This window comes from Falco peregrinus, chromosome 2 (genome assembly GCF_023634155.1).
Source record: "Falco peregrinus isolate bFalPer1 chromosome 2, bFalPer1.pri, whole genome shotgun sequence".
NCBI lineage: Eukaryota > Metazoa > Chordata > Aves > Falconiformes > Falconidae > Falco > Falco peregrinus.
In genome coordinates this window covers 75413608-75426059 of record NC_073722.1, presented here as the reverse complement: position 1 = coordinate 75426059, position 12452 = coordinate 75413608, and the positions used below count along the sequence as shown (strand labels likewise).

The following is a 12452-nucleotide window of genomic DNA, read 5'->3' as shown; positions in this document are numbered from 1 at the left end:
TGTATTGTCTTCTCTTGTCACTGCCACATTTCAACATGTATGTCCTCTATTCATTTTTCCATTTTCATTCAACAGTCAAATGCCTCTCAAACAGTTTACTAGAGCAGAAGGAAGCAAACTGTGGCACAGAACCCATTATTCCCAAGCTTTGGGTGTTCCACTTTCTGTCACCCACTTCCTAAAGTAGGTGAGCAGTCACCACTGTTTTGCCTAAAATTTGCAGTAACATGTCTGCATTTTCTATTCACAGGCCCAGCACGTAACGTGCTCTCCTTATGTTCGGCTTTACAGCCTGTTTTGCATCTTCCAGAACAAAATTTATCATCTTTCCAAACCTGTCAAAAATTATTTTCATCTACTTAAATTTCCTGTCTTCACTACACATAGTGCAATCAGATAAAGATGGATACTTGCAGCATTCAAGGTCAGTTGTTTCTCAGGACAACAAAAAGAAGTTCCCCACTAAGATAGCCTCCTACAGAGTCCCAGTGCTTCAGCAAGTTTCACATGTGCGAACGCCATTGACTTTTATTCTATCACAGCTCAGCTTGGTGAACATCACCTCTATTAACTTGCTTGCTAGTGCTGTCAGTTGCCATTCCCACCTCTGTATGATCTGTATTATCCCATGTGTGACGTTATTAGATAAATGTGCCTCAAACCTCATTCTACTGCAATCCTCTACTGGTTACAGTAATGATCCCTCCGAATATTTCTCTTAATTGAGGTCTAACAAGCTGGGATTTCAAACCTCCTAACAACAGCCTGCACTTTCAGCCTGAGGCTAAACTCTGAGGGACTATCATAGATGTTCCGTTCAGTTTTGTTACTAAAAATACTCTTGACTGACTCCTCCACCATTTATTTGGGTTGCGATATTACGTACTGCCATTTGGTGTACCTACACTTGTTTATCCTTTGCATTGGCTTACATGAACACAGGTGAATGATACAAAAGCTATACACAGAACAGAAAGAAGAAATCCTTTTCTACTCCCATACTTGTTTGTTTTCTAATTTCTTAGGGGAAAAACCACCTTAAATTTCTTCACCAGACATTTTCTTCGCATCCCTAGAAATCCCATATTCTGCAGCAGAAAATTACGTGTTCTGTTCAATACACTATGGTCCACTGAGGCTTTCCTGCACTCTGTGGAGACCAAAAAGACCTCCATTCATTTTGCCATTTACTACAAATTACTGGCTACTGGTTTCAGTTCATACCTAAAGATGATCCCTGAAAATCTATTTAAAAATGCAAATTTACACTTTTTCAGTGTAGAAATGCTAATGTGAATATACATACCCAGCCAGCATTAACTTCAAAGTCTGAAAGTGCTGTTGCTACTGAAAGATTAGGCAGTTACAAAAAACATTTCAAAACTCTCACAACTGCAACAAATTCAAATCAGTTTATCGAAACTGAGATCATCTGCTTTCCTACAAGCCATTTCCCTTCTATCCTCCCACCCAAGCAACTCCAGTGGGACACGCTGATGAGTCACAAGAGTCCTTCAGGAACGGTGGTGGCGATGGGGCACACCCACACCACACTAGCAGCATGAGTCCGGGCACAGCAAGCACACCTTACCCGAAAACCACACTGTGTGTTGTTGGAAACAAGGCTGGAATCAAGACCCACTAAGAGCACAGGTGGTGCTTGGATATTAAGTTCAGGTGGAATTCCCTGCAGCCACAGATGTACCGGTTTAAAGTCCTCTCCATCAGTGCTGTCAGCTTATGAGCAAAGACTCATTTTCCTCATCAGGACAGGTGGATGCCATCAGGCCCTGGAGTATCTTGTGTTTCAAGGACTCCTCCACGATTATAAAAACCAAGGTTCTGGCAGAGGCACTGGCCCTGGAGCCAGAGATTGATGTCTGGGGCATGCCTGTTTCTTCCAAACCCTCTCCCCATCACTGGGAAGATTGAGGAAGACACTACCTGTGCTCCCGGGCCTTTCAGCGGGCCTCCCAGGGCCATGAAATTGCTTTCTTCTACCTTGGGCTTCTGGTTGCAACATCATCTGTGCCTGTAGGAAAGGTTGGGGGTAGGTGGGTAACAGCTTGAAGACTGTCCTACGGGCACCAGCTGCCCGGTGCCATCCCCGATGGGCCCCAGAGGCAGCCAGCTCCCTGAAGAGTGGAGGCACAGATGGTGCCTCTCTCCTGCTTGGGAGGGGTCACCAGCTGCAACTCGCCAGCTGTTGCTTCTCAGCACCGGTCTTAACGTGGGCCTTGCTGAGTGCTTGGCTGCCGTGCCCTTGCCGAGGGCCTTACACAGGTCCCTCCTCTTCTGTCTAACCCTGCGTTCTGCCCTACCCAGGCCCTCATACCAGGTGGCTGAGAGGGTTCCAGAAGGTTCCTCGTGCAGCCCCCTGCGGCGGCCTGCTGCCACAGCACACACCCTGGGCCTGCCGGGCTGGCGTGTGCGCACCGCCCCGGGACCCACCGGCGGAGGCCGGGCGCCGCGCACCGCCCCGGGAGCCGAGCCCCCTTCAGGCTCCGCGGTGCCCCCGCCTGCCCCCTCACAGGGCCGCTCCGCCCGCAGCTGCGAATCTCCCGCGCGGCCGGGGGCGGGCTCCGCCCCTTGCCGGCTCGTCCAATCAGCGGGCGCCGACCCAGCCGCGCGGGGAGCGCCCCCTGCCGAGCCGCTTCCCCCCCCCCCCCCCCCGCCCCCGGCGCGGCACCCGCAGCAGGCCGGCCCGCACCGCCGTGGCGCCGCCGCCAGCCCCGCCGCAGCCAGCCCGCAACCGGGGCAGCGACCGCACGGCTGGGCTGCGGCACCCACGGCGGGGGCGGGACCCGCTGCGCACCCCCCCGCTCCGCCGCCGGGACGCGCTGCTGGCCTCGCCCTTCCAACCCGCAAAGGCCTGGCTGCGGTTCCCCCTTGCAGGCGACTCCCGCAGCCCCCGCCGCACGGGGAAGGCTCCTCCTGCAGCGCTTCCCCTTCCCCCGTTCCCTGCAGCCATTTCTGCCACTGCACCGGGCCGCTCCGGCTGCCAGCCCGGCGCCGGCAGACGAAGCCCCCCGACAGGTGCCCAACCCCCGCCTCACTTCGCCTGCCGCATCCCTCTTCTCCAGATCCCGCTTTTCTGCCTGCTCAGATCGCAAGGAGACAAACCCGGGCACCCAAGCCAGGCTTGCAGTTTCTGTAAGTCGAAGTTATTCACAGCAAAGAAAAAAAGAAAAAAAAGGAGGAAAAAAGGGGAAAACGGAGGAAAAAAAGGAGGAAAAAGGAAGAAAAAGAAAAAAGGAAAAAAAGAAAACAGAAAAAAGTAAAAAAAGAAAACAGAAAAAAAGGGGAAAAAAGAAAACAAAAAAGAAAAGGGGGAAAAAGTAAAAAGAAAAAGGGAAAAAGAAAAAAAAAAGGACAGACCTAATTTTTTTTTACGCCAATTAGTTTATAACTTTCCAGCACATAATATTTCACCTTTGGAAATGAACAAACAAGAGAAAGACCCCTGATTTATCTACTTCTACAAAAGCAAGTTATTTCTTTCTGGTTAGGGCATTAGTCTCTTGCCTCATACTAGTACTGCTTGACTTTGATTCACAACATCCCTCAAAAACCCCTTCTCCCACGGAAACAACTGTATTAAATTTACATCTTTGATTGTAGAACAGTGTATCATTTTGACAAAACGCACACTGCTTTCTGCCTCTTGATTGTTCTGTGTTTTTCTTTCATAAATTGGAGAGCTCTCAAAAAAACACACAGAATTTTTAACAGCTAAATGGTTGGTTCATCAAACAAAGGCAAGGAGTTGAAATTAAGAGACAATTGTCTTACCCGTTGTGACACCATGAACAACGCCTTCCTTGGTCCTGGAACCTAAACAAAGAACAATATCAGGTTGAAAAATACATCTTCTTAAGTACTGGTAAAGACTAGATAGATGATGAAGAGGGATGAACACATAGATTACACAGTTGCATACAGAATTTTCTAAGACTATTAAAATTAAAGAGAAATTCAATCTAAGGGAATAGGCAGAATTATCAATAAAGAGCAACTGCATGAGTGTATACTGACTGTGGAAAGGTGACTAATACTGGGAATGCTTCTGCAGTTTATTGTTTGCATGTACTGACTTCCATGCCATTTTCTTAATAGCAGTGTTAATTAAGCCTCCCACTTTGCAAACTCACATGGATAACTCTGCACAGAAACCACGTTAATGTTAACATCCTATGGAGGCTCACACATGCATTTGCAGAACATCAGAGCCAAAAATTCCAGAAGATCCTTAAAATTTCATCTTACAACTCTCCTCCAGATCTCAGTTTGCAGGGGTTAACAACCGTTACTGAACCACAGAAAGGCCCAGAGGTTAAAATCATGGGGAGCTGGTAGTGCTAGCTAGATATAGACAAAAATTAATCTGAATGGGAAACATTAAACAGTGGATAGGTGTCAAATGTGAAAATGCCACCAGCGTCAAACCCAAGGTCTGCTGCATCCAGTGTCCTCCTTGTCACTGGCATGTATGACAGCTAATGATTCTGCAGACAGCAACCTAAACCCAGTACTAGACTGATATGTAACGCAAGACCTGTACAAGCAGTGTGACTGCCACCCTGAAGACCAGACTGGTTTCTGGCACACCTCTGTAAGGATACCATGACTTTTTACCACACTGCATGAAAGGGAACAACCTCTCACGTCTTCAATGGGAAGAGAAACAAATTAGCACATAGTGCTATTGAAAACGTAACTCCATGTCATTGTCCCTACCAGAGCTCTGCTTGTCCTTGTCAGGTTTAATAATTTGGCTGCATTCCAGGGATTAGTATCCATTTGTGGACTATGATGCTGAACAATGTGCAATTAAGCATTACAGAGACAGAGTTTATGGCTCCTAGTTTATCATCTTACCCTGGTCTGCTACAGATAGGATGACTTTGTTACCTACATAGAAGTTATCTTATTTCTAATGCAATTTTTTGTCTGTATGTCATTCAGTACTCGAGACATTATCATTTATACTTCTCATTTTACAGTGTCAAGCTAAAATTATATAGATATTGTAAGAGTAAAGTCATATACAAACTGATATAAGCAGAAATATATTAGAAGAAAGCAACTTTGATCACAACTGTTTACAATAATACAATTAAATACTGAAATGCAATGCAAGTTCATTGATCAATATGCCTGACTTGCTACTAGTGCCCATTTATGGAATTTAAGCCATGTATTTATGGCACTATCAGATGGATTACAACATTGAACTGTTATCCATGAGCAAGACCAGCATAATAATCCATGACAAATAAGAAAAAAAAAAAAGCCACATAAAGTAAAACATGTTCTTTTAACTAGCTAATGAAGAGGTTAAACAGCTGAGAAGTTGTCTTCCCCCTCTATTCTGATTTTCACTTTTAAAAAAGCTTGTTTTCTCTCACTGAAGATATTTACCATTGAAAGAATTGTCCATTTTATTAAATCCAAGATGTTCATGTCTAAGGACTTGTTTCAGGACTTCGGTTCTCAATCTTGCGGCACCATGTGAGCTGAAGCCGCAAAGCACTTTGACCACATACTGGAATCCAAGCAGATGATGGTTCTACTGACTTCTAGAAAAAGACTAAACACCACTTCAGGCTTACAGCATGTCCATCAGAATACTTACTGTTAAGCATACACTTTAAAATGCATTGTTAGGCCTGGCCAACATCTCATTCATCTTGTTGAAGTTATTGCCTGCAAGACAAGCTATTAAACACATGGAAACCTGTGAAAAGCAAATACTCAGTTCCCTAGGGCTGGCAAGAGATGAATGATACAGGAGAACTCCCTGAGGACTTCTGCAACCGTATATCCTGAGGGACATAAGCAACTTGATTCTTACTTCACTTACCCTGAAGCAACACTGCTATAGCCACAACTAATACAGAAATGCTAGTCTCTGCTAGTGGAAGACAGGCTTTTCTGTAACGAAATCTCAGCTCGCAGACCTGTGCGGAACAGAGATATGCATAGCCAAATCCATTACCTGGCAAACAACCAGCTAAGCCATGGTCCAGACCTTACAGCATACGTTAGAGCTCAATACTATTTGCCCCATCACTGCACACTCACATGGCAGTAGCTGCTTTTGCAGTCACAGCTACAATGCAACCTAGAAGTATTTTAGGATCTGCCAGAAGCAGGACTATAAATAACAACAGTTGAATGCAGTAGGATGGCTTCTGGCTGGCAGCGAAGGAAAGCTGGTTGTCCACATTGTTTCTAATAGAAACTCGCTGCCTTTCATTCTCATGGTCCCAAAACATCAATACTCTTGCTCATTTGTACCCTGCGTAACAAAGGGAACAGTGGAATCAGAGTAGGGATAATATAAAGACCGAGAAACCTAACACTGACCGACACTACTTAGGTGATGCAGAAGCAATAGTAGTACACGGTAACACTACTCTTCCTGGTTAAAGACAGGGAGACATAAACCCAAATTAGGGGAAGGGGAAATCATTGTCTAAGGAAAACACTTGCTCCCAGGCACTGAACCCCATTATTCCATCAGAGGGACCTTGAGTCCCTTGACTACTCCACTGGCTTTTCTACTACCAAAGGAAAATAAGAAACCTTATGAAAAGAGAGTGCAGCAGAGGAAATTTGGATGGTCTTGCCAAATAGGTCATGATTGCACTCTTCTACTCCAAGGCCATGTGCCAGCTAAGCACAGGGAGTAGTAAACAACTCATCCCTAGCCATCCTGCTCCTAATAAACTATTCCTATGCTCTGCTACGGTGCAACACGTCAGAAATTATCAGACCGGAAACTTCTGTTCCTGAGCACTGAACATGCACTCAAGAGGCAATTGAGCAAAAACTTCAGCTCCCTGGCAGCACACAAAAAGCTCAGAGGAGCTCCTGAGCACTAATAAGAGCATGCAAGACCATCCTTCTTACTCTTGGTTCCTGGTTTCAAAGCGACGGGGGGCACGTATGGCCACTCATTTCCTCACTGCTTCACACCAACAGCTCTTGAAGGATACATAAAGACCTAGTCTTAAATTTACAGCATGCACAATGCAGCCCAGGGCTGCTAAGCCTCAGTCCTCCCTTCTAATGAATGATCAGACCTTTGTTGGACATCAAGAAAGGTCCTGATGCTCTGCTTGTATGAGTCAAGACTGAGCCACTGATTTCAGCTGGCCAATGCTGAAATACATCAGCAGAGTAATTTAGGTGGACACCCCCCCCCCCCCCCCCCCAAAGTATACACACTATAGACTGTACTGAACAGTATCTTGGGTATTAAAAAGCAGGACAAAGACAGTGGACTGAGGGAAGAAAGGACAGTTAGTTAATCCTCCAATATGTCACTGTCCCTCAGAACCCTTTCAGTTTCCCCCATGCCAAAGGGAACTGAGAGAGAGAGGAACAAACAAGATGTTATAACAACCACATTTCATCCCAAGCAGCAGCTTTTGTTAATAGAATTTTTACCAGATAGAATTATGTTACAACCTTCCACATAATAGCTAAGAGCAGCCTGGACAGAAAGGTCTGGATGTTTTCTATATTTACTTAATTCCACTGATTTCAGTGGGAGACCATATCATCTAGGAGATTTGGACCAAAAACTTTGCATCTTATTAATTCTGCAGCAGCAGTGGAAGGCTGAATGTTATGGAGCTGACTGCTGAAACTGAAAACGATTAACACATCCTTCTCAGCCCAGTGTTGTGAGGTTCTTTTTTCCAGGATGTCAGGCAGCTTTCACAGCTTAATCTGGCCGTGAAACTTGGATCTGAAAACTCAGCTAGAAAGATAGGAAGGAAGAAACCTTCAGGATCGCTAAGGCAGTGTGCTGCTCCTCTTTTGCATTGCAACCGTTACCAGCCTGCAGAACGGAGAGATATCACACCAGCCTTTGCTAACACTGCCCAGAAGAGCCACCCCTGCTGCAGGCTTGGGAAGCAGACAGAGAAATACCCAGCTCCCCGTTTCCCCCTTACCCAACCTGATCCTGTTGAAACTTCAGCTGGGGAAACTGTGGCTCCCTACAAGCAGGTACCGGCAGGGACACGGGAGCTGCCAGAGGTCCTGGAGACAGCTTCCAACCAAAGGCTTTTTCACCTGCACAACTGAAACTACGCATACAGCTCTTCCCTCCTGAAAAGCAGGCATCTGCTGTGGGAAGGATCCTTCACCATTACTACAGTCACGCATGGGTCCCCAGCATGGCTCAGGGCTCCACCATCCTTACTATTTTATTCTTGAATTAAATAGCAAGCCTGCCCTCCAAAGTTCAACCTCAGCAAAAGTGTCTTCAGTCTGAAGACAATAGGAAATAGTTGCCTTTGGGAGCAGAACAAGGTTCAAATATTATTACGGTCTGGAGAACAGGTCAGACACAAAGGTTAATTTGACACACAATGCAGGTTTCTAATACAAAGAAATCAATGGCCTCAGAAGTATGGTCAGGAACTACAAGAAAGTAAAATTAAAAAAAAAAAAAAAAAGGTCCTACCCCTTAAAAATAATTCCAATATCAAGCACAATGTACAGTGAAAGAACATCTATTTTGCTATACTGAAAATGAGCAGACACTCATTTAAAAATAGATTTCTCTCACAATTAGTTTTCAAAATAACTGCCATCTCTGTTGGCAAGAGCACCGAGCTTTGCTATGGCTTAGCAGGAGAACAGCGTATTCCAAGTAAGTGGTCTAAACTATATGGAGCAGAAATAATTTGTTACAGACAGGCACTAGCCTGCAACGGCAGAGGGAATCCTGAAAAGATACTGGAATTGCACAGACCTCGGTGCTCCCATTTTAAAGAAATGCCTCGGGGTTTCAACTCTGTTTATGATACCTGTGCGCATCGTCCTAGGTACACACAGCATCCATTACAGAACTGACCTGCTACAAAATCAGCAACAACAAAAGGACCTGTAGGTCCTTTTCCCCTCCATTCATTTATAGACTAACTTTATCAGATGAGTAAAAGAAATAGATACGTTTTTGTTTTTTTTTTTTAAAACGACCACTTCTTCATGTGGCTTGGCAGATTATTTTGCATTGAATTTTTCACGGCAGCATTTGCAAGATAGCCCATTAAAACCCAATACTTGCTAAGCAAATATGATGATCACGCAGTCAAGTACTGATCTGGGATTTGAAAATAATTTTATCCCTGGCTCCACACAAGACTCTTGTATGGCCTAGATAAGTCACTTAACACCTGCTTTGCTATCTTGGGGTCTACCTGCCCTACCTCATTAACTGTAGTGGCTCTTCCTTGAGAACTCATGGAAAATATCTGCTATGGATATGCAATAGCAAGTACAGAACATGAAGTTAATTTCAAAAGATGAGGAGATGACACTGCCATACAAAACGGTACTGTCGATGTGCCAAGCCATTAGCACAGCCTATGCTCGGTTCCTGAACTGATCTCTCAAGTTTCTTCTCTTAAAATCCCACCTAAACCCCACATGTTCTAAGGCATGCTGTAAAGCTATCTTCCACTTCAGCTTCTATATATTGTTTTTTACTGTATTTTTACTGTTCCATCTACCCCTTCAGACTTTAACCCAGCAAACTTCTTGAATAGAGTGCCAGTTAGTGACCTGCACTCTAAGGCACCTCCTATGACACGGTCTAGTTCTGTATGGTGTGACAAATGTGGCTCCACAGAGCAGTAACACATGGCCAGCACAACACAGTAACATAAGAGCCAACATCTGGTTTCAAAGAACCGAAGCTCAGGAGAGCACAACTCTCCTCTTGTTTGTTTTGCAAGGGTCTCCTGTGAGTCATGACATTTGGGTTTTCCTGCTGAAGAACAGGTCTGCTGAGGATCCAGCTGTGAATGTCAGGGTACAGTGACCCACAGCATGATCTCTGCTGCCCACCTACCCACATAGAGGACACCCTCTTTCGTCTTCCCTGCTGCCTCTGCCACACCCTGCTTGGTTTTTTCTGCTGCTGCTACGACTCCCTCCTTTGCCTTGGAGAGTCCTTTCATGAACACATCCATGGCTGAAGAATTTCTTCACACAGCTCTAGAGGAAAAAAAAGAGACAGGACACTTTCAGTAAGTAGGGGTTTTTTTCAGCTTTTTTTTCCAGAAAGGGAAGAAAATTTTATTCAAATCAAATGGGATCAAAATTACTTTAAAATTATATTATTTATACCCCCATATTATGTAGCATCTCTACTAGCAATATGTAATCACCCCTCTGTATGTGAGGTTGCACTCCATATTTCAGACAGAAAAAACAGTTAAATAACTAGAAAAAAAAGGTGTACAATTCCGTGACTCGCCTTTACAGTTTCTCACATGCTGCCATACATAGTAAGTTAAACACCACTGCCAGAGCAGTTCCCTTGATCCAAGCCAAACATGGGGACCCCATTCCCACAGGATCTGGCAGAGGCTTCTGGTCACGTAGGTCTGGTTGGAAGAGTCATTGATAAAAGTCCCTTCCTTGCCTCCCAAGGCATCATTTCCTTCAAAGGGCAGCTCCATTCGTGAGCTGATGGCAGGATTTAGTCCTGTGATTTGATACTCCACCTCTCATCCAGAAGAAAAAGCCGACTTAAAGAAACACTAACAACTACTAAAAAAAAAAAACCAAAACCAACAAAAAAATACAAATCCCCAAACCCTCCTAAATCACAACTGCTCACTTGTTATAAGAAACTGCCATTACAACCCAGAGGGACAGGAGCAAACAGAAAGCACTGCTTTTCCAGTAGTCAAGCATTTTGCGCACAGTCCACATCACTTCTGGAAACTGAGTTTTCCCGAATGGGTTCTTTGCATTTATCAGCACTGAGAAAAGATTTTACTAAAAAGCAAAAGCAATAATGCAGGCTTGTAAAAGCAACACGCTAAAGCTACCGGGTGAGTTCTGTGGCAGCTACACAACCCAGCGCTACCCTGAAACTACTAAAATAGTAATTAAACCCAAGAAGTCAGCGTCACTTCAGTAAACCCGTTATCGATAGCCCTTTCTCTTCACCCACACAGAGCTGCTGCCTGTGATTTTCTTTGCGCTGCCGGAGGCTGGGTAGGAGGGATGGCTGTCTAGGAAGGCATCTGGGCTGCTGCTTTCTACTGACACTGAATTATTTTCATGGCAGCATTTGCAAGACAGTCCACTAAAGCCCAATACTTGCAGCACCCGTGCCCCTGCCCCACTGCCCACCGCCCCAGCCCCACTGCCCACCGCCCCTCACCGCCGGGCTGCGGCGGGGGCGCCTTACACACACGGGGGCGGAGGGTGGCAGCCCCCTGCCCGCGGCACCCCCCCGGCTCCTCCACCGAGGGGGTCCCCATCCCTGGGTGGGGGGCAGCGCCGCTGGGGGTACCTGGGGACCGCAGGCGGGGGGGCTATATATCGGATGTATATCAAATAGCATACAGGCACCTGCAGAGGGAGGGAGAGCGCAGGGCGTCGTGGCCATATATATATATATATGTATATATATATATTTATATATACATCCATTGGGAGAGAGAGGCACCTACCGAGGAGGGCTGGGCGACGCCACCGTAGGGGCACCCCCGGGCGCCGGCGGACCCGCCGTCGCGGCGCCCGGCTTCCCCTTCCCTCCCTCCCCGTGCCCACAACAGGTCGTTCAACGGGATATACATACATATAAATGTATATATATAAATATTTCAGGTATTCTATATCTATATATATAAATCTACGTGCATATATACAGACATACTCACAGCCGCTGCGGCTCCACAGGCACGGAGAGCCCAGCCCTCGGCAGCGCGGACGCGGAGCGGAGCCGCCCCCCCCGCCGCGCCGCCACCGCCCCCTCCCCGAGCCCGGAGCGCCCCGGGGGCCCCGCCGCCGCCCCCTCCCCGAGCCCGGAGCGCCCCGCGGGGCCCCGCCGCCGCCCCGCAGCGGAGCGAGCGGCCCCCGCGGCCGCGCCACTTACCGCCGGGCTCCTCCGCCACCGGCGACCGACCCGCTCCGAGCAGGCGTGGGGCGGGGGGACACGGGCGGACGGAGGGGGACGCGCGGAGGGGCCGAGGGGAGCTGCCCCTTCTCAGCACATCCCCGAGGCGGGGGGGAGCGGCCGGGTCCGCTGGCACCACCCCCGACGGCAGCCCCGCAGGCGGCGAGTGTGCGGGAGGGGCGCGGGGCGGGGGGGAGCGAGGCTGCGCCGCGAGGGGGGGAGGGGCGGGGGGGAGCGGGAAGGGTCCCCGCCCCCCGCTGGGCGCTGCGCCCCCCGCCCGGGCTCCTGCGCCCCCCACCCCTGCGGCGGGGCCGGGGTGGGCTGGGAGCGCTGGTGCCACCGACGCGGACCGAGGGGACCGGGCGGCTCGGCGCCCCCGCGACCCCCCGCGCCCACCGCTCCCTCAACAGGCTGGGGCACCGCAGCTCCGGAGGGCGGGGAAGCTGCTGTTGGTGGCTGCAGAACACCCCTGTTTTCGCTTCACCAAAGCCTTACAAAATCTCCCCGAGCATCT

At 47.8% G+C, this 12452-nt stretch overlaps 1 protein-coding gene across 3 annotated transcripts in view; it reads right to left on the bottom strand.

Annotated features, from left to right (window-relative positions):
• SNCA (synuclein alpha) overlaps nt 1-12113 on the bottom strand; it is a 71060-nt gene extending 58947 nt beyond the window's left edge. The window contains exons 1-3 of one of the 3 annotated variants that reach the window (XM_055797909.1): nt 11918-12113; nt 9875-10020; nt 3793-3834 (exon numbers count right to left, since the gene is read on the bottom strand). In XM_055797909.1, the coding sequence (XP_055653884.1) occupies nt 3793-3834; nt 9875-9995 (163 nt within the window). In that variant the 5' untranslated portion in view covers nt 9996-10020; nt 11918-12113. Of the gene's footprint in view, nt 1-3792; nt 3835-9874; nt 10021-11698; nt 11818-11917 lie in introns of those variants that run through there. The other 2 variants (XM_055797910.1, XM_055797911.1) reach the window with 2 other exon arrangements.
• Between the last annotated feature and the right edge of the window lie 339 nt (nt 12114-12452).